Below are 23869 nucleotides of genomic sequence, written 5' to 3'. Positions count from 1 at the left end.
TGGGGAAAAACACATCTGAAGACACAATTTTCTTTTATAACATTTTATAAGGAGGCTGAATACAAAATATCTATCTGAAGTAACTAAGATTTTAAATTTATATCATTTTGGTATGCTCTGTGTATATTTATAGTTAGCGAATACTTTTTGTTTTTATTAAAAAAAAAAAGGGAGTAGTGATGACGGTGTCAAATTTTTCTAACTGGTGCAGGTTACATTGCTATGCAGCTCACTAACAATACTGTGTTCAGGTTTATGACACTCAATTAAAGGGAATAGGATGGGACAAATTTTGAAACACGCTTTAACTGCTTTCACAAAAATGTCTATGAAGGAGCAGAGGACCACAATATGCAAAAAAAAAAAAACAACACACAACACAGACACATAAACACATATTACTCCACCTAAGAATGTAGAATAAATGGCTATATTGGTCAGATACCTTTAATTGCGTGTCTGCAGAAAGCTATTCTCTCATCACCTCAGACAGAAAGTGCACAGGCACAGTAATTAATTGAATCGGGAGTATTTAACAGGTTGTGTGAATTACCTACCTTCATAATACATTAATACTATACTGTATAGTATTTAATGGCAAACTTAAAATTCTAAGCAATGCCATTGTAAATGGTCTGCCTCTTGAACTAATGAACTCTGCTATAACAGGAGTGACACATGGAATACAAATCATTCAAAAGATAATTCTCCATCATTTGCTTGAGCAGAAACCTTTTCACTATGTCACCTGAGCCATACATGTACATTTCCACAATTTATGTGTTACACTGCAATGATTCTCTCAAAATAAAAACTGAGATAAGTTACAAATAGTTTTCACCAGTGACCTTGTTCACTAAATATTTTCCTGGTGTGGCTGACGTAGACAAAGATATATATTTTTTTTATCATCCGTCAATGCGGGTCGCAGCCCGCCGTTTATTCTGTTTCAGACATTATTATAAAAGCTGACCTCCGTGCAATGGCCAGGTGGTAATTGTGATGCTGTGCCGAGCATGTCTTCGGGCGCTGGCTGCACACTCTCCTCAGCCTCGTAAACCGTTGGGCAACCATCTGGCCCGAGTCACCAGAGACACGAAAGTCACTGCTGAGGTAAGTAAACCACTTGACAAGGTCAACATTCTCTCCGCAAACAGACACTGCCAATGGTTATACCCAAGAGGTCATTAAAGGCCTGGATCTTGTTTTTCTATCTAGGACACTCTCAAGCCCAGAGACTCTGACTCCTTTCTCAGTCTCTCAAGAGCCCTGATCAGAGCTTCCATTGACTCCACCAAGATCACAGCATCATTGGCAAAGCCAAGATCAGTGAATCTTTCTTCACCAACAGAAGCCCCACAAATGCTGGACCTCACGATCCTGCAAGCATGGAACCGAGTAGGAGCAAGAACACAATCCTGACAAACCCCAGAATCAACTGGGAAAAATGCAGAGGTTCTCCCTCCACTCTGCACAGCACTCACAGTACCAGTGTACAGGCCGGCCATGATATCCAGCAACTTTGGGGAAATCCTGCGAAGTCTCAACACTTTATGGAAATCAACAAAGACTCCAAAGAAACTCTGACAATATACACATTTGCATGAGAACCCTAAGGCCCAAGATGCAGTCAATGGTAGACTTCTTAGGCGTAAGACCAGACTGCTCCGGTCGCTGATAGGTGAGCAAGTGATCATGAATCTTATTGAGGATGACCCTAGCAAGGACCTTACCTGGCACCGAGAGCAGTGCTATCCCCACGTAGTTGCCACAATCCAGGCGAACATCCTTCCCATTCCAGATAAGGACGAAAAGTCCTGTTTTCCAGTCAGTTGGGATGACGCCCATCTCCCAAATAGAAGCAAAGATTGCTTGCAATACAAGGACGACAGCTTTACCACTAACCTGGAGAAATTCACCCTGGACATCACAGATCCCTGCATCCTTCCCTCCCTTCAACTGGTTCAGCTCCTGTGCAACCTCAGCGAGATTGGGTGGTTCACAGCTAATTGGAGGATCACCCTCAAGACTCATGGATCCTGAGATATGCAACATACTAGCTGGAGGATCAACTTTAAGCAGCTGTTCAAAGTAGCCATCCAGCGGCTCACAATTGCAGGGTCATCTGTAAGGACTGTTCCATCACCTGCATTGCAACTCTCAGAGAACAGATTTAGATATGCATAACGCTTTGATTCCTCTATAAGCAGGACATGGCTCACTAGACTATAGGTGGTTGGTCACATGCTCACAGATTCCTCTAAAACGCCTACTTAACAGCCCTCCGAGCCCTCGCAGCCATCCCTCTCAGTTCCTAGTACAGATCGGAGTTGCCATCAAGCCATGCTCTGTGACTCCTCTCGATGATATCCAGGATGCCCCATAAGACACTTCCTTCTAGTAACAATGGCAACACCTACACAACCCTCAGCAACCTCTCATCACATTAGGAGCAGCAGTCCCAAAAACTGCGTGCAAACTCTTTAGAAACAGCCAGATTTTGGGATCTGGTCAGGTCCAGCCTCATTCTCCTAGTCGGTGGCAGCCTACTGGACCTAAGCTGGATCTTCAGAGGAGCAACAAAAAGTCTCGTCAGAATTCACTAACTTGCCACTGCTGTAGACCCTGCAGTTCTGTAGGAGTCTCTGGGATATACCCATTAGGATGTGATCAATCTCCTTCACGGCAGCACCAGTATTGGAGTACCAAGCCCAACGATGCTGCTCAGGGTGCAGGAACCAGGATCCAGTGATCCACTGCCCCTGACCTTTTGCTAAGTCAAGGATCATGGAGCCACTTTCACCATGGTCACCAACCACCAACCACCAACACAATCCTCACTGCCAGTGCCAGTGGTCGCACTGAAGTCACCCATGACCAATGGAGTGTCACCTTGCAGGTACCCATCAACCACAGAGCGAAGTTGAAAATAAATGTCTCCCTCACTGAGGCATCACTCATTGCGGTCAGAGCATACACTCATTGAAAGAAGCGACATCGGACACCATTGGAAGGAGCTGATCCGCCACATCAATAGCTACTCCCCGAGGATGACAGCCATCAGAATGACCAGTAATAAAAGGTGTACTCACCAACAGAGATCTGGCCAGTCCCAGATCTGTGCACCACATTGTATACTCCATATTTCAGTGGTGGCACTCTAAGTTCCTCCGACAGCAGAGGAAGATGATCCTACCCAGATGGGCTACCTCAAATTAGGACCCAGGTGCTGCCGTGCAGTTGGGGATACCACAGCACCACACCAGTTCCGATTTCCATCAGGCCTGACCCCATTGGCTCCCCAACAGTTTTGACTCCTCCGGGGATGAGGCTCCCAAGGATTTTCCCCCATCCCCTTCATAATGCAAGCAGCCTTCCTATGGGCGGCTGCAGTAGAGCTACTCCCGCCAAGAGCAGAATGGAGTCCTGTCTGCTGTTTCAGAGCAAGTTGGAGGACCATTTGCAGGGCCAGATGCAGTTTAACATCATACCCAGGATAGACAAATACATGGGAAATAATATAAAAAAAAAGAGAGATTATGATACAATGTTAGGCAAGTACAAACTATTTTGTGTTGTCTACTCTGTTCTTGGACCAACACTGAATTTTTCACAGGATAATACCAGATGACATTTATCAGATGATTAGATTCCACCAAGGAAAATCCATTAAACTTTACAAAGTGAAATAATTTATTGTGAACCAGTATTAGGCCTTCAAAGTAAGTCAATATTTTCAGATCTTTTTCATTTTTTAAGAGGAAGAGCAATTTGAGGAGGTAATTTTATACAAGCAGAGCTTTAACACTAAAAGATCATAAAAAGCATGTTTCCCTCTTCACACATTATGCTGCTAACATTTACTAGCAGTATTCTAATTGCAAAAAGTTGTTGAAATAGCAAACAGTAGGAGCACTAAATAGCAAATCCTCTACTTACAATTATTTTAACTAAGGGCTAAATCAAGTGAAAATAATTAGGTAATTTAAAAATAAACACTTCTTCACTGATGAGTGTACAATTGTGACAGACTTTGGAGACATTCGTTTTAGGTAATGTCACGTCTACAATATGGGTTTAACATTTGAGGCAGACTGCATTGTTCTGGCACATTTGAAAATTGCACCAAACAGTTGGTAATTATACAGCGTGTCTATTTTCTGTGGCAGTCAGGCACAAAGGAAATGGCACTGCCTTTGTTTTCAAACACATTATTCTCAACAGGAAAATAAAACACTTGATGCATTTTCTTGGTGGCTGCTTTTTCAAACCTACTCACAAACTAAAGAAAGACTCCATTTATGTGGTGTTTTTAATCTAAAGAAAACAATTAATTGGTCCTAATTAAATTTAGGTATATCAACAATCATTGTGGTTTTCCTTTAATAGTAACAAACAGTATTATTATTACAGATATACAAGTTACAAGATTTTTAATGAGATTTCACCAGGAGTGTTTTTGCACCAAACCTTTTTAGGAAAGAGTTAGTAGCTTTCCTTGGCTTTTCACGTTATTTAAAAAGCTTCTCTGTTAACTAACTGAACAACTGTTTTGTACATACAAATAATAATAATAAATAATACTTTCTTTAAAAAAAAAATCAAAAAAGTAGAATGTATCAATTAAAGTGGTAAATTTCTTCAACAAATTAAACTGTACTTTAAGCCATACAGCAAATTTCTAATCATTGTTCTGTTGCCTGCCATCTGCATTATAATCATAGACATCTCTCTCCCTCTCTCTCTATCTAGAGATTGTGACAGATAGGGGGCGCTATGATATTCTATATGGTGTTCCACAAGGCTCTATTCTGGGTCCCCTGCTCTTCTCAATCTATATGCTTCCGTTAGGTCAAATTATCTCAGGTTACAACGTGAGCTACCACAGCTATGCTGATGACACACAGCTGTACTTATCAATAGCACCTGATGACTCCGACTCTCTCGATTCACTAACACAATGTCTTACTGGTATTTCTGCATGGATGAATAGTAATTTTCTCAAGCTGAATAAAGAGAAAACTGAAATTTTAGTGATTGGCAATAATGGATTCAATGAGGTTATCAGAAATAAACTTGATGCATTAGGATTAAAAGTTAAGACGGAAATAAAAAACTTAGGGGCAGCTGTTGACTGTAACCAGAATTTTAAACCGCATATTCATGAGACCACTAGGACAGCATTTTTTCACTTAAGAAATATAGCAAAAGTTAGACCTCTTATATCATTGAAAGATGCTAAGAAATTAATTCACACTTTTGTTTTCAGTCACCTAGATTACTGTAACGCACTCCTCTCAGGACTACCCAAAAAAAACATAAATCATTTGCAACGAGTGCAGAATGCAGCTGCTAGAATCCTAACTAGGAAACGAAAATCCGAACACATTTCTCCAGTTTTGATGTCACTTCACTGGTTACCTGTGTCTTTCAGAATTGACTTTAAAATTCTGCTTATGATTTATAAAGCCTTAAATAATCTCACTCCATCTAACATATCGGAATGTCTAGCACCCTATATTCCAAATCGTAACCTTAGATCCTCAAATGAGTGTCTCCTTACAATTCCAAAAGTTAAACTTAAAAGAAGTGGTGAGGCGGCCTTCTGCTGTTATGCATCTAAAATCTGGAATAGCCTGCCAATAGGAATTCACCAGGCTAATACAGTAGAGCACTTTAAAACACTGCTGAAAACACATTACTTTAACATGGCCTTCTCATAACTTCACTTTAATTTAATCCCGATACTCTGTATGTTCAATTCATCATAATAACTATTCATGGTGGCTATAAAATCTGTACTGACCCCTACTCTCTCTTCTGTTTCTTTTTCCGGCCAGCTGCGCCACCACCACCTACTCAAAGCATCATGATGCTCCAACACAGATGGACTAAAAGCCTGATGTCTACGGGACCATCATCATAAAGTCCTTCTGTGAAAACCCTAAATACAAAGAGGACTGTTTCATTTATGTTAGGTAGATTGCCCAGAGGGGACTGGGCGGTCTCATGGTCTGGAATCCCTGCAGATTTTATTTTTTTCTCCAGCCGTCTGGAGTTTTTTTTTTTTCTGTCCACCCTGGCCATCCGACCTTACTCTTATTCTATGTTAATTAATGTTGACTTATTTTATTTTCTGTGTCTTTTATTTTTCTATTCTTCATTATGTAAAGCACTTTGAGCTACATTTTTTGTATGAAAATGTGCTATATAAATACATGTTGTTGTTGTTGTTGTTGTTGTTGCTGCTATCGCTCCCTTGAACCCTTGTCCAAGACGTCAGACACCAGGTAAAAGTCCAATAATTTTCCTTATTTGGACAAATACAGTGCACAAGCACCCTCCTCTCCACAATACTCATTAAATTCACACAAATACACAATAATAATCACTCCACCACTCCCAGATGCATTGCCACCAAGTACGTCACTTCTGCTGTCGCTTTGCCTATGACGCACTTCCGGGTTACAGGGCACATATGACTCTCTGGGCCTCCCTGCAATGTCCTCTGTTGGTCCCTGGGGTATCCAGCAGGTTTGTAGGGGAAAACTCCATAGTCCATGATTCCCTGCTGGTATCCGGGGCACCTCCATGCTGCAGGGAGAGCTCCATCTGGTGGCTTGGGGGTATTGGCCGTGATGATAAGCCAGCCATAGACCACAAGATCTATCTATCTATCTATATCTATCTCAATATATATTATAAAAGGAAACCCTGGGAGGAAACTTTCTCAGAGATAATTTCAACTCCCGTGAGACTTTAGGCCAAGAGATTCTGACACTGCCCAAGGCACTGAAAAAGCGGAGTGGTGCCTACTATATACATATATATAGTAGGCACCACTACACTTTTTCAGTGCCTTGGGCCTCCACACTGCGACACATTTAGGATGTTTAATTCCAGGCATGTTTAGTTTGCAGGTAAACACACCAATTAAAAAAAAAACTGTTCTTTCATTATTTCATTGTACCAACGTCCTAGGCTCTTAACTGGCTTCTCAGAGACTGTGGAAATTGCCTCATCACCAATATAAAAGCGCTGGCCAGCCAAGTTTCCCTTAATGATGGAAATGCTTCTGAACTTGCTTGGCTTGCTCTTCATCCAGACCATCTCAATGTATCTTGGAGCTTTCTAAGCAGTCTCCAAGTATAAGCCTAGGTCATAGTAAGTGTTGTAAAATCATCCATAAATGCTCCGATAGATGGCATCCTCAGACCAGGTCTTATGTGCTGTCTTCCAACCATCCATTGAGATGTTATAATGATCACCTCCATAGCCATGGTGAAGGCTAGAGTGGAGATGGGGGGTACAGCCTGTCATGATTCCTATCTCCAGACGCTGCCATCCTGTGGTGAAACCTGCTGTTACGCAACAGCTGAATGTCCCAGAAATATGCCTTTACAAGATCTGCGAGAGCCACTGGTAACCTAAAGTAGTCAAAGGCAGCCCAGAGGAAGTTGTGAGAGACTGAACCAAAGGCATTGGCAAGGTCCAGAAACACCACATGCAGATTTTTTCCCTCCTTCTTGGCAACCTTATTCTGGTGCCAGATGTGCTAGTGTGTTCCAGAGAGACGGAGAAGCCCCGAAATCCTTGCCTTCTGAAATGATGGATCAATGAAGTGGTTTCTTTGCAAGTAACTGGATAGCCTTTGAGCCACTATGCTGAAGAAGATTTTGCCCTCAACATTTAAGAATTTTTTGATCATTCACTTGCTGTAAACTGTAAGCATTCAAGTGTTGATCTACCTTATTTGAAGCATACTAATCGAAATTACATAAGTACTCTGCCTGTGGTTGTACTAGATCATAACAGAGTCTGAATACCCATCTGGTTTATTAGCTGGATACTTGGGAAGCTATCGCAGGAGCAGAGATGTGTGAAAATCAGAAGTAGGAACCTGGGAGTGATTTTCTGATCTTTTTATTAAACTAAGTGAGGAACCCTTGGACCATATTAGAACAATCTAGATGAGAACAGGGCATTCAGCCCAACAAAGCTCACTGTTCTTATCCACTTAATTCTTTTAAAAAAACATTGTCTAGTTTTTAAAGGCCCTTAAAGTCTTATCGTTTACCGTCCTTTGTAGCTTATTCCAAGTGTCTATGGTTCTCCATAGAAAAACTTCCTAATTTTTGTGCAAAATATACCCTTAACAAGTTTCCAGCTGTGTCCCCATGTTCTTGATGAACTCATTTTAAAATAATAGTCTCGATCCACTGTACTAATCAACTTCATTGTTTTTAAACACTTCAATCATGTCACTTCTTAATCTTCTTTTGCTTAAAGTTCTTTTAATCTTTCTTCATAATTCATCCCCTGTAGGCCAGGTATCAGACTAGTTGCTCTTCTTTGGACCTTTTCTGGTGCTGATACAATCTTTCTGTAGCCTAGAGACTAAAACTGCACACATTATTCCAGAGGAGGTCTCACCAGTGCATTATAATGCTTCAGCATAGCCTCCTTGGACTTGTACTCCACACACCGTGCTATATAACCTAACATTCTGTTAACCTTCTTAATGGTTTCTGAACACTGTCTGGAAGTTGATAGCGTAGTGTCCACTATGACTCCTAAAACCTTCTCATAAGGTGTACTCTAAATTTTCAGACCCAGTTTAACCCCCCACTACCACAATTGAGTATTCAAACCTAATATTTTTACTTCCTATGTGTAATAGTTTACATTTACTGACATTAATCTTCATCTGCCACACATCTGCCCAAGCCTATATGCAGTGCAAAACTATCAATTGTCTTTTTACTGAAAGACATCATAATAAATGCTGAGACTTCTACATAAAATCGACTGGTGTTTCACAGCCCTGCCACTTCAGGACAAAACAAACAGAGGACAAGCTAGAAGGCCCAGCACATAAAATGTTCCACTGTTGGTACTTACAAGCAGATATCTCAGAGAAGGGCGGAAGAAGGAATCCTTATCATCAATTACTTCAAAAAGGCCTTCATTGTCTGTGTATACAGCACTTACTAATTCATCATCAGGTTCAGTTTCAAATCTCTGCATAAAACAACTCCACAGATTTTTAATTGTTTTCCAATGATCCTTATTGACTGTATAGCATCCATTGAATTCTTTTGTTTGTAGCACCTAGGAGAAATCAATAAAAATATTTTAAGATACAAATGAAATACTGATTTTGCATTTTTAAATTATATAAAGAACATAAATGGAATCTTAAGACACATTTATGAGAAAAGTAATTGCCCTATATCAATCATAGCCATTATTTCATTGAGGTGAAATTAAACACACCTTCAGTAAGTTTTAACTCACCCAGGATCAATTTTGGTTTGAGAGTAGCCCTTCTCTCAATATAAAAAATCTCACCTCAAAAGACCTGCATTCAATTTTAGCTTGATGATAGCCCTTCCTTAGTTAAAGGGATGAAAGTTAAAGCTTGCTCCAATATTTCACAGTGTCTTTACTCCCATTAAGTAGCCTTAAAATAGTTTATTCCTGTACTGCTAACCAGCGCAAATAGCAGTGAAAAGAGAAAGGGACCAATAGAATAAATGTAGCTGAAATTAATAAGTAAGTAATGAAGATAAAAAAGTTTAAACAATAAGATTTCAAAGCTAATAATGCTGAACAGAGATCGAAGTAAAAAAAAAAAACAAAACAACATGCCCAAAAATTTGTAACCAGAGAGAACAGATAAAGAGTCTTAAATTGTATAATTTTTTAGAACTATAGCTGCAATCTTGGAAGAGACCAGATGAAAATTGTGACCTTTTGTTCAATCACCAAAATTAAATCCTTCACTGCAAATGCTCAGTGGTTTTTAAAACAAGCCATGAGGTGCTCATTTCATAGCAGCTAGGCTGGACCAACAAAATGCATATTATAGTGGAAAAAAAGGATACAAGAATGCTTCCTTACTCTAGACAGAAACTTTATTGCTTTCCTATACAAAATACAAATTCAAGAGTGGCGTTTTCGGGAGGTAACTGGGGCGAGGAGTTGTGTGTGACCTATTCAAGTGGATTTGTCAAGTTATATTCTCCAGTATATATTAGAAATACTTCTAAGAGGAACCCTTTTAAAAATCCATGTTCAAGGTCAAATTCCACACATGTACGTCTTTGAAAACATTCTCTAATCTATTTTCATCGCCTGAAAAGGGTCACCAGTATAATCCCATCCTAAATTAGGTATAGCCCATTAGTCGCTGGGTTGGCTTCTCCTATCTGTAGAAAAAGACACTGCAACCAAATTAGACTACGAAGATGTCGTCAAAGACTTTTCCAATCGGAAGGCAAGACAAGTGGATTTTTGTCTCTGAACCGGGAAACCAGTAAAAGATTTCATGACGATACCTCTACGTTAATGTCACACTTCCTGACGAAACACAAACTCACATTTTATTTGTAGGCCATAAAAATGTCCGAATATTTATGCATAAAAGCATGTATCGCTAATGATAACCGGCTGACATGACATCAATGGGACTTATGACTATGACATCCTACATATCGAGACTCAGAGTATACTTGCAATTTGGGTACTTTTCTAGAAGAGACCCTGCTAATTTCCGAATTGCACCACATCGCATTTTACACTGTTGTGGTATTGTCATGAATTATAAATTGCACTTTAATAGATTATATCGTTATATTTTGATAAAGCCCACGTTTCGTACAGTTTATACAGTTCACACATACTGGTAACAGCGTTTGATGTAACCAGCCCCATGTGGGGTTGTTCAGCCCAAGGCCCTGCACATCCCTAAGGCCACCTCTGTATAAATTATAGCATCATTCTATTCTTTAACAAGCACAAAGTTGTGGCTTCTGTTCAAAATCTTCATAGAGTCTGAATTATTATGTAAGCAGGTGCTGTAAAAAGCCTGGGGTCCTAAAAACTATTGAAATCGTCAGAAAAAAATTGAAATGTAGAGATGTCAGGTAATTGAAAGGATCTACTCTGGGTATCTCTCTCCTAGGAGGTTTCGTTATGCCAACATGCTCACCTCGCTTGTGTATTAGCAGCAGAAGGAAAAGTAAAAGGGATACCGTTTTGGTGATGTGCTTGCATCGCTTGTGTATTAGCAGCTAAGTGAGTTTGTTTCCTCAGAGGTGGAGTCCTTCCACCGACACCACCTCTCATGTCCGAGCCAGACTGACAGACACACACACACACTTCCACACGTAGACATTTATATATAAAATGAGATCAACCGTAAACCGATGTCACATTACATGACTTTTTGTCATGAGACAGGCCAGATTTGCCAATCGCAATCGCAGATCTCGTTGCTGCACTATGTTAAATTTCACAACTGAAAAACTCACTGGCCAAGTCACATTTATCGACTGTCCAAACAAAGTGTAATTCCAGAACGCAGTACCTGAGGTCAGTCAAGTAACGGCCCAACATCAGGAAACACCCTCAGTGTCAGTCACAAAACGTTCATCGCATTACACTATGGTTAAGATTAGGGCCCCATTACATTATGGTTAAGATTAGGGTTGTGCGAGTGTTATCTCACTCAAAGGGCATTTTGTGACTGCAAATTGTGGGCATTACCTGACCAACGTCATAGGTATTGCAGGCTTCAGTTAAACCCAACTCAACTGCCCAGCACAGGTATGCACAACCCTTTTTCTGACAGTCAATAGCGTGCTGCTGACAGTGCTGCATGGGTGCAGTGAGACGGGTTAATAACTACTGCGAGTTCAACAGCAATCTCTGCACTTTTATCTTTTTTTCCATTCTGTCATGGTACTTAAATCCTGTGACATCACAAGGACAAGGCTCTCTTCTGTTTATGAAGTCCAAACAAGCCTCCATACTACAGGATGGACCAGTGCTCTGCATGAAGGGTTAACAATTGGAGCGATCTGAGTCAGAGACTACTCTTTTCCTTTTCTGATTTAATAAATAAAAGCATGAGACTTCAAAAAGAAGAGCATCTCCTGTGACTGCAAGGTTCCAAAAATTTGTTCCTTATTACTATATTCTATGCCTTTATATTCCATATTAGTGTTCATTGGGTGTCAGCTCTCTTGCATTTACACCCTGCCCCTCCAACTAACAAGAAAAATAAACAGGTTTGATTTTATCTTAGCCAATCGCAGTCTAGTTGGTCTCAGCAGTTAGGTATGTCACATGGGAGTATGCTGCGGACTGCCTCAGATTTGGCAAGGGTAAGATTATCTAAATTAAGGCTGTGACTGGAGAAAAAAAATATATATATATTTGCTGGAAAAGTTGCCTAATGTGACATGGCCTTTAAGCATTGCTGCAGTAAAATCTGTGCCATGTTACAGAATTATAACCACTTCTTAGAAACTTTGTTCTCACTTGTACTCGGTTTTATATGGTACTCAACATTCACAAACAAAAGGTTCTAAAGTTGTTTTTATCAACTACAGAGATGCACGTTATGATCATCTAAATTATATTAAACTGACTGCAAAACTAGAATCACTTATTTATTAGAACAGGTATTTCAAATGTTAATACATTACTATATGTAACATCCTCCTTCTCAACTGATTGTTGCCTGACACTGTGAAGGATTTCAATATCCATTTATACTGGTTTTCTAAAAAACAGCATGAGTGTGCCCTGTGATGCAGAGGTATACCCATTTAGGGCTGGATGCTGCTTTCCACCCAATACTATCGGGATGGGCTCTGTCCTATTTTTAACTATGAAATAAGAAACATCATAAAAGCAGTGAGAGTGTGAATGTTTCTTTTCTTATTTTATTATTACATACTTGTATAACAAACATGAATTTCATTGCACTCTTTACAAGTGTCAAACAACCTGTGGTAATGAAAAAAACACTGCATTTAAACCTGGGACATGACATTGTGATTGTGCTACATGAATGGCCCTTTAAACATTGTTAGCATCAGCTCAAGTCAGAAACCTTAAACATGTGCTTGATTCATTTTCAGAGGTCAAACAGAGCTAATAATCTGACAATATAAAATTGCAATGTTTATGTCAGACTTAATTAAGACATCCATTTTATGTGCTGGTGATGAAAACAAATCCTGTCAAATCATTTATAGCACGATCACTTAAACTGCAGATTACATACTGTATGAATTCCTTTTTACTTGTTTTTATGTCTGGATTCCAAGTCAATAATTAAATGCCCTACTACAATCAGATCATACATTTTTCATTTGTCTTTCTTATATAAGCACAACACAAACCAATGTATACAGCAGATGTTACTCCTCTACATTATGTAAGGGTGCAACAATAACACTACATCATGGTAACAAACAAAAACCACTGAAACATTCACATTTACCAGTTTCACTTCTTGTGTTGTGCACACTCATTGGGGGACCCCTTCACAAATGATGTCCATCCATCCACTTAACCATCTATCTGATCCATTTATCTTTTGGTTAAAACAGAGGGTGGTGGGGAGATAGAGGCAAACCCAACAACATCTGCATTGCAGGAATTAGATAGCTAAAAAGGACACTCAAGTATCAACACTAACTCACATCAGCTTAGTTTAGAGTTCCACTGCCCAAATCTGGACTCAAAGTCAGGTCCTGTGAACCCTGAGGGAGTATCTACTCACTACACCACTAAACAACAAGCAAAAAATAAATAATAAAAATGCATAATTCTGTAATAGCATCTGAAGAGAGCCAGGAGGCTGGCGTTTAAGCCAGATGGCAAGTCATCTCTGCCAACCACAGTGTAGCTTGCCTATCGCTCTCCTATCATCTCACTCTCTGTGCTAGTCAATTTTTCTCCATGAAATGGAAAAACTGTGTGTTGAATTACCTACCCATTTCCTGTTCTGTACCAACACCACAAAAAAGAATGCAGTGGTTTGAGTTTCTGTTTCAAATTACCTTCCATTTCAAAAGTTTTAAAGAGATGGAAATCAAACTTGTGATACTTGCATTCAATCAACATATACTTACAAATTGATCCTTGGAGTATGTTGATATCACTCATCTAACAAACTTTTGACTTTACTCAAAATGAGTAGGTTTTAAGACTTTATGTACCCATTTCAAGTACAACTAACTTAAATTTCTTGGCTGTCACATTAAGGAGTGTAATTTGTGTAAAAATAATATAAATGGGTTTCATTTCTTTAATTAACAATGACACTCACATAAATACTTTGTAAGGTATGTTCATTACGTTGACTTTAAACATAATTTAGATCAATTTACATATTATACAATCCAGTCATATTAAATAGGCTAACTTCCAGGTACGTTTAAAAAAGTAAATAAATGTCATTGGCATAAAATCACCTATCATGTTAGGATACCACAATAGTGTTGTCAAAACAGGTGATTTAGGGGGAAAAAAAAAAGAATTGGACATTCAGTAACTTTGCTTAACAAAAACTGTTCATGTTTACAGTAATCAGTTAAAATAACCCAAATATAATACATTAATGTAATTCCTTTTACGCTGGTTATAGTAACTTATTTGGTTAGTGTTAGGATAACCAAATTAATCTGAAATTCATAATGAGTAAAAAATATTATTCACATAAATAGGCATTGCAGGATATTTTAATGTTTGTCATCTGGCTACATAATTTCCTATTAACAAATCTGTAATAGAAAGTTTTCCGACCATTTAAAGCTATAAGAGGTTTTGCTGTGCTTTTTAAGTGAAGGCAGCTATTCTTAAGCCTGTATGCTCACCATGAGAGACACTACCGACTAGAGACAGGGGATGTTTAGGAGGCCAGAATAACCAGGCCAACGTGGGCAAATAAGCTAGGACATCTAAAAACATCCTACTCTGAAAGATGTACAGAGATGTCTTTTATGACCTAAGAGAGTCAAGGCCCTCGGTTTTCTCTCTCATCTGAAGAAAGGTGCTATTTTTACAGCACTGGGACATTGAGATCCTGCACTGCACTAGGACACTGAAATTTACTCACAGACCACAGGGGAAGTACACCCTTCATGGCTGCCTGATTTTCCTCACTATAATAATAATTCATTACATTTATATAGTGCTTTTCTCAGTACTCAAAGCGCTATCTGGTTTTAACTTTGCCAAGACTGTTTGAAATATTGTCTTCAGTCACACAAATTAACCTTATTAAATTGGCGGCCTATTTCAATTCCAACGACTATGTTTCCTTTTTTAGCTTTTTAAAATTATCAGTTAAAATCATTAAGTTCACTGATGACACCATCTTTATTAGTCTAATTGCTAACGGCAATGAAACAGCTTACAGAAAAGAGGTATCTTGCCTTGTGTCTTGGAGTGCTTCCAACAACCTTGTGCTCAATACCACCAAGACAGTGAAAATGGTCATTCATTTTCGCAAACAGCAGTTACAAAATCTAGAAACTAACAATTCTGCAGCTAATATGGTGGAATCTTTCACATTTTTGGGCATAGCTATCACAAACACTCTCAGCTCGGACGTTAACACTACTTCCATCACTGACAAGGCATACCAGTGATTGCATTTCTTATGCCAACTAAAGAAATTAATCATTTCCCAGCCAATCCTTGTTTAATTTTACAAAGCTATAGTTGAAAGTGTAATCACTTTCTCCAATGTTGTCTGGCTTTGGTTTAGCAAAGGCACATTCCAAAAATAAATTACAGGGTGTTGTGAGGTCTGCTGTGCTTTTCCATTTGTGGCAGACCCGTACACATCTCGTGTCACTAAACTTGTCATAAAGATCACCATGCACTCATCTAATCCAGCTCATTACTTATTCCAAAAGTTCCCCTCAGATTAACGCTTCAGGTCAATACAAAATAACAGACACTTCAATAGTTTCTTTCCCAGAGCCATAACCCTCTCAAACTGGTAACTTACCCTGTGTCTTATTTGTATATTCATGTGTTCTGTCTTATATTGTATGAAGGTGTGTGTGTGTGTACAATCTATGTACATGTTATGTGCAAGCACATATGCATGAACACTACAGACTCACACTTTCACATCATCATTTGTACGTCTCCTTGATAAACTTTGTAAGAAGTTTTTTTTTTTAACTTATGCAAATTATGTTATTTGTATGTGATGTTGTGTTCTTTTATAAGCAGCTCCAAATCAAATTCCTGTACATTAAGCCCTGTTGAATAAAAGTGATTCTGAGTCTAGAGAGTAAATGACATTGCAGAAAATGGCATGATACAAATCCAGGTAGTTCATTCTTGTCTGCTGCCCAGTGGTTGGAATAGTTTAAGAGGATAGCAGCCTTTCTAACCACCACCCCCAACAAACTCGAGGTATAATGAGACAGGCACACTATTTTTTGAAACAAAAAATACAGCTGTTACCTTCATATAATCTTTAAACATTTGAGTCTAAGCCTATGTTAAGGAGATTAAAATGAGATGTTTTTGCAGGATGCATAAAGGGTTTGTGTAGGTATTTCCTTTGTTGCCAACAGCCTCCCTTTTGAAGATGTTATAAAATACCAAATGTCTGCTTCCTTTTGCCTTACAATTATTTATCTTCTAAAATAATCTTTTTTATCTCATTTCAGCACTCTACAAGTTTAAATTGTCATTAAATGACTGTGATACCTCCATCAGAAAGAAAAAAATGTAAAAGTGTATTACTTTTAATTGATGATGTTTAGTACTGGTGAGAATACATTTACAAAAGCTAACAAAGTGTAAATGTGCAGATATTGTTGCACATATTTGATTTTACATTAAACTTTCCTAAATATGTACTTGTTCAAATGAACAGTTAATATTCTTGTGTTATTGAGTGTAGATTATTTTGTGAGTGCAGGCAACATATTTAAAAGCAAGCTGCAATTTTACCTGTCTACAGGATGTTTAAAAATGTTGCAATGAACTGTATATTACATGTATTGTTTCATGCAGTGTTTTAGAATTCTGTGTCAAAGTGACCATTTTAGTCTGTAATCATAAAACAGAGAGGATGCATGTATGCTTCAGAGGGAAATGGCATTATGTGACAAAAGGTAAGGAGGAATAACATTACGGGGTCTAAAGCCAGGACGTACAGAAGGTGTGAGAGTGTGAGTGAGAAAGACACCACCCTTACGTCAGCTTCACTTTTGAATTTCAACAAACCACCTTCAAGGACACTGCCTCACAAAGATGCTATTACTAAAGAAGTTCTTTGGCTTTCGTATCATTATCTGAAGTATCTTCCTTTTTATCTGCCTCATATGAAGCCTTTGGACTGCCACAGGACTGTACATGCCAATTTTGCTACTCATATATTGTTAATCATTTAGATTTCTATTATATTCATTGCTTACTGATATTATACATAGTCTATCCTAATAAAATTCTTTTCTTTACAATCTGTACTTTGTCTGCATAACTTGGGTGATTGAAGTAATAAATTATATACAGTGCACCTGGTATCGGCAGATTGCCACTTCTTTCTCAGGGACAGATGATGAAAAGTTTTGTCTTCAATAGTGAGCAGGGCAGAAAGGAGTAACATGCCTTGGTCATTGTGCCAAGGTTAAAGAGCCTTAGCCTCCAGCATCTAAAGCAGTGGTTCCCAAACTCGATCCTGGGGACCCACTGTGGCTGTAGGTTTTTGTACAAACCAGATTCACAATCGCTGATAATAATCAATAACAACTGATCTCATTTAATTAGCTGATCTGTTTTACTCTTCTCTTATTCTGCATTTAGAAAAACACAACAGTATGGTTTTTACATTTATAAGACATTTAGAAACATTTCTGTATTTTTCTAAACTATAAATGCTTAACTCTCTTTTGCTGTTTTTCTATTATTTTCCCCTTTTCTTGTGTAGTTTGCTCCCTTCATTAAACCCTAATAGTGACAATTAACAACCAGCACAGCAGACACCTGAGAAGATGAAAGCTGCAATGACTTCAGTGTCAGAATATCTAATTAGCAAATCAATTGAATAACTAGAACACCTGGAAAAGCAGAATGAAATTTAAGCTGAAAATACTGTTAACGACTTAAAAAAAAACCCTACATAGTCCCCATATAACTGCTTATTACATTTTAATAAAAATCTACCAAGCTTAGTTTGTAATTTCTATATTGACTCCAAAACATAGAAACTGAGAAATAATGACTCATTTAATTAGGCTAAGAGTCCAATGAAAAATGGAGGTTGGTTGGAACAAAAAACCTGCTGCCACAGTAGGACTCCATGATCGAGTTTGGGAACCACTAATCTAAAGCCCTACGCTGGTCTGCTCAAACTAAAGCTAGTGATTCTCTATTTGGGTTATTAATAAGTGACATACTGTGCAGGCGTCACAAGTAACTTAAGTGGCTTAAGTGCAGTGTGTGTGTATATACTGTATCCAAGCTTATGCTAAATGTAGGAAGCACAAGAGAAGACTAATCCATAATAACCTGAGAAGTCTCAGTTATTCCATGATAAAACACTAAATTACTGCTTATTTATAACTCTAAGTTCTTCCAGGTATACTCCGTCCATCTAGTCTGGAGTACCTGGGGAAAACCCACAGAATGACAGTTCCTTGGACTCAGAAGCTGTAAGGCAACAACATAACCTCTGCACAACTGTGATGTTCGATATGTAGTAATCACGGGGTTATTTTTCGTTGCAAGAATGAGAATGCAACCTTGAGGAAGTGGAAATCCAAGTGCCTGCAGAAACCTCATAAGCACAAGAAAAACATGCATACTCCATATACGTGGGGGATTCAAGGTAAAGTTACAAAATGGGATTTATCAGAAAATGGGATGAACCTTAACAAAACTGATAAAGTCATTTCTCAATGTAGTCTCCACCCTTCTCAAGGCACTTGAGCCACCAGCCTGGTGGTGCCTGGATTCTAGCGAAATAAAGTTTTGTCTTGTGCTCGCAACCACTTGTGCACTGCTTTCTTCACGTGGTCATTCGTCTTGAATCGACGACCACCCAGATGTTTTTTTTTAGCGGTCCAAAAAGGTGGAAAATCACATGGTGCCAAATCTTGGAAAAAAGGGAGAATGTGGCAAACCTCAAACTTCAGTTTTTCCCAGACAAGCCTTGGTGTTCTTAGAAGTGCGTGGGCAGGCATTGAGACAGCAGTCCCCCCTGCTTGGACAGAATAGCAGGCTTCACATCAGTCTCCAGCAAGTCACCGTAACTTGCACTAGTGACTGTAGTACCCCTTGGCATGTAGTGTTCGACAATAAGTCAGGTGCACGAGTGGTTGTGAGGACAAGACAAAAATTTTATTCTGCTGGAATCCTGGCACCTCCAGAAAGGTGGCTGGAGCAAATGCATTGAGAAGGGTGGAGACTACACTGAGAAATGACATTATCAGTTTTGTTGATGGTCATTCCATTTTCTGATAAATCTCATTTTCTAACTTTAGCATAACTCCACCTTGTAAACGGTGATATGGCCAAGATTCAGACAGTTGTACAGTACTGTTAAACAACTTTGCCACCCTGCCACACTATTTTATGCTAAAATAAACCTACTGTGTTTACACTCCCTTAAAAATTGAAGTTAGTAAAAAAAAAAGAAAAAAAATTTAAAACAAATAAGCTAGAAGTCAAAATAACAGACTATAATGGTGCTTAGAACAAAATGTACACTGCTCGTCTCTAATAAGTTTGTAAGTTATAGTTTGTTTATGAATTTGAATTATTTTTATAATTGTGAATTATGATTTTTTCATGAAACTGCACAGCCCTAGTCAAAAAAATTTGTAATAACTTTTGTATTTAAACTGTTATTAGCCTTCTTCATCTTGTACTGCTCTGTACTGAAGCTCAGTTCTCTTAGCAGGATGTTTGTGATGGTGCCTGCAGTAGCTGAAGTAGTAGCATCATGAAAGTCTTACAAGTCCAACCAACATACCAAATTTTTCCAATTTCTGGCACTATGATAAAGAATAAAGATTTCTTTCAATTATTTGTATGGAAGATTTGGGTCAAATAAAATTCACTTATTCTCAGGTCTTTAATTTCCAAAATTCAGTAAGTCAAAATGCAATTAGAAATATAAGGATTTTCCCCAATTAATTTTGAAACAGAATCATAATTACTGAATTCCTTGTAACAATGTCTTACTTAAATGTCTTGCAACTCTTTAGAACTTAAATTCATTCATGTATATCTATACTAATAAAAGGCAAAGCCCTCACTGACTGACTCACTCACTCAATCATCACTAATTCTCCAACTTCCCGTGTAGGTCGAAGGCTGAAATTTGGCAGGCTCATTCCTTACAGCTTACTTACAAAAGTTAAGCAGGTTTCATTTAGAAATTCTACGCGTAACGGTCCTAACTAAATCCTACTTACGTACATATATATCGGCCATAGCCTGCAGCTCAGTCGCCGTGTAAGTCGGAGTTGCGTCCCCATCACCACGCCTCCCACGTAATTGAGTGCCTGCCCATATAAGGCCGTCCGTCAGCAGCAATCCAACAGACGCGCTGCCGGGAGTTAAAATTGCTGGTGAAGGTGTGTGCTTATGCAAACGAAGATGAGATGGTCAGGGATAGAATAGTGTTTGGCACAAACTCAGCAAAAGTTCGACAGAAACTTTTAAGTGCCGGGTCTAAGCTAACATTAAATAAAGCTGTGGACATCGCAAGATCGCACGAGATAGCACAAGCACAGCTGAGAAACTTCGATGCATGTACTCCGAGCGGCTCGCGTGAACAGACTGTGAACGCAGTAAGCAAACAACAAGCAAGAGCTCCAAAGAGCGCTGAACCAAAAACGCATTACACAATTGAGACGGCAACAAAAGAATATGAAGCGAGTGACACATACAAGCATATTCATAAGTGCAGCTACTGCGGAAACAAAGCACACGGTGAAAAAAGTCAATGTCCAGCTAAAGGAAGACAGTGTAAAAAATGTGGTAAATTGAACCACTTCGCTAAAGTTTGCAGGACTGGGAAAGGTAAACCCGTGCATGCAGTGTGTGATGTCTCAGATAAAGAGGAAGACGAGCTGTTTATTGATGCAGTAAGAGAGGAACAACCCTCTGATGCTGAACAAGCCTTTGTAGACATATCAATAGGAGAGCAAGGTATAAAGCTTAAGTTTAAATTACGTTCATAGACACGCTGCCGCTAAATATTTGCAGGCAAATCCACACCTTAATACTGGGAATGCCTGTTAAACATCCTAGATTCACGAGTACCGATTTGGGTAGTGAACACTTCGATGAATGAAACCGGTTATCTTTACAACAGTTGACAAACACGGAATGTAACTTGAACACAGCACATCCTCCAAATACGAACCTTAATGAAAGAAATAATGATAATCAAATCCTTGATGACAGCAACACTCATAATAGTCACAAAACAATTACATTGACAATCATGTTACGTTTTTTTTTAAAATGTTTCCTTTTCTTTTTCATAACCTCTTTAACACACTACTTCTCCACTGTGATGCGCGGGTATTTTGCTAGTAACCTTATAAAAACCAATGAGGTTAAACTTAAATGTCACTTCTTCTATTACTCAACCATTTTCTGGACCTGCTTTATCTTGTAAAAGGTCATCGGCAGTCCCAACCAATGTCATTATATATTGTGATGTTCAGGCACATGGAATAGGACCTTAAAGCCTGTAGTAAACTGGCACTTCAAAGATCAGTGACCTAAGGAATACACTGCAAAATCTTTAAGGCATCTATTTTCTAAAGCCAAACTGAGCATTAACAAGAATAAGGCTAAAATTGACTCTAGACAGAATGCCAGCACATAAGTATCACTCAAAACACACACCCTCATATCAAGTACGTTTAGAGGTACCAATCAACCGGAGCATTTTTCAACTGTGGGAGAAAAGCAACAAAAACACAAGGAGGCCCAACAAACAAAAAGAGAAGATACACCTTAACAAGGTTAAATGTATTTTGAGGGAATATACAGCATCACATACTAAATATTTCATCTAACACAATGCACACAAGATTATTTTCCTTGATTCAAGATAACTGATCTTCATTTTCATCATTTCATTATTAAAACAATTTGTGGAAAAAAGTTGCATTATATAAAACATTAAAGTGAGCGCACTTGTAACCTCCAAGTTTAAATAACATTTTCACACAGGGGAATTCAATTAATTAACATACACCAAAGGAACTGGAAGCATTTATGTTTTTTCAGAATTATAAAATAAGACAGGGGACATGCTGTGTCTTGTTGTGTTCATTTCTAGATAGAAAACTTTGGTATTTTTCTGTTTTTGAGTGATACATTACAATATGTCCTTTCTATGATAAATAGAGTATAACTCTATTACATCTAATGCCCTTGGATTTAGTCAATTAAAATTTTCCTAAATATCAAAAGTTAGATTAAAAATACAGGTACTGTACACTGTACTGTAACAAAGGCAGGAATACAACCGAATGGGGGATGTCTGTTTTTTATTTTATGTGGTTGCAAGGATTGGAAAATGAATGACTGACTGATTTGTAAAGTCACTTATTTTTGATTCATTGCGTGTTTCTCGATTAGATTTAACTACCATTTAAACTACAAATCGGCAAACAATCTGATTGCCATTGATACATGTTCCAGCTGTGCGAAAATAAAGGAGTAGTTTCCCATATTTTGACTAATCACTTAAAATGACTGAACTGTAATAACATATGCACGGCATTTTAATGACAGTTTCAGCATTACAGAACTGAAGACGCAATTTTTCCATCCGAGGCCATCGCAAGCCATAATCATTAATTAGTCGCCACGTTCGTTTCTGTATACATCTGCAGCAATCTGTTAGCGTAACGGCACTCACACGCCGAGGCAAAACTCGACCCCAGTGCTGCTCTAATCAACCTGTTTACCGGGGACGACTCACGCGTAGGGGGCGGATCTTTACTTCCTGCTACAGTACTAATTCTGAACCAGCTGCTTTCCGTCTCGAATAAAAAGTCAATTCAAACACAGCAAAAAGCAACGGCTTCATCCATGAAAAATATAATAATCTATACATATACTTTATTTCTTTAAATTGTTTATGTATATCAAAAATAAAGGACACCAAAAGATAAACTGTAAGAACCTGTAATTGACAGAATTAAGCGTCGCCGAAACTCAAGTATTAATTATTCGTTACAATTAAAACAGGTGAAAAAACGTGAACCTGAATACAGGACCGATTATTAGATTCAGAGTCGAACCGTAAACATTTAAAGATTATATTATCAGATGCAAGTACGGACAGTTGGCGTTAGCCGTCTCTGGCGCACTTACCGCCGTCTCGGATCTCGACATCGCATCACTAAGCAGCGGCATGCACAACCGCAGCGACTCGGCAGCCTTACTGAGCTCGGTGAAGGGCGCGAGAATCTTCACTAGTATCTCGTCGCCACCCGTTAGCTCTTCTTCTTCCACCGTAAGACACCCATCCTCTTGAACTTTACGGATATATTCCTGCACTTGATAACTGAGCTCGTGTTTCTTCGGATAGATCAGCACGTAATCCGCAATGCCGTTCCCCATGGCTGCCTTTCGTCGCGCGACTCTCGTGCTGAACCACAAAACTGGCGCAGTCATGCCCGAGTGCATACTGCACGAGAGGACTTGAGTTTCCCAGTCATTGCCACTACTAGGCACGCAAACTACCCCTCCGCCTCCACCATAAATGATCCATGCAAAATAGCCCAGCTAGAGACCAACGTATCAGGGGACCGCTAGCTTGCCGGGAGGTGTGACAATGCCAACTGCGCCGACAATTACCATATACGCGCCGTAACCAGTGATCTATATGTCAACAGTCCGCTAATCCTTTGCTTAGGTCAGTTGACTTGTGCAGTAATGCAATCATAACTTTCATTCGTGCATTTTATTTTCGCAGCGCTGGTTTTATGAAATGTATAACTAGTCCCCACTACAGGGGTGTTCACTTTTATCAATATTTGACCCTGAGGATGCGGGTTCCCCT

At 38.8% G+C, this 23869-nt stretch overlaps 1 protein-coding gene across 2 annotated transcripts in view; it reads right to left on the bottom strand.

Moving 5' to 3' along the window:
* The window catches only part of LOC120523822 (anoctamin-4-like), a 78453-nt gene extending 54864 nt beyond the window's left edge, over window positions 1-23589 (bottom strand). For both annotated transcript variants that reach the window (XM_039745454.1, XM_039745455.1), the window contains exons 1-2: window positions 23179-23589; window positions 8902-9111 (exon numbers count right to left, since the gene is read on the bottom strand). In XM_039745454.1, coding sequence (XP_039601388.1) covers window positions 8902-9111; window positions 23179-23493 — 525 coding nt within the window. In that variant the 5' untranslated portion in view covers window positions 23494-23589. The remainder of the gene's footprint in view (window positions 1-8901; window positions 9112-23178) is intronic.
* Between the last annotated feature and the right edge of the window lie 280 nt (window positions 23590-23869).

This window comes from Polypterus senegalus, chromosome 2 (genome assembly GCF_016835505.1).
Source record: "Polypterus senegalus isolate Bchr_013 chromosome 2, ASM1683550v1, whole genome shotgun sequence".
Taxonomy (NCBI): Eukaryota; Metazoa; Chordata; class Cladistia; order Polypteriformes; family Polypteridae; genus Polypterus; species Polypterus senegalus.
Note: the sequence above shows the minus strand (reverse complement) of the source record. Positions and strands in the feature narration are given on the sequence as shown.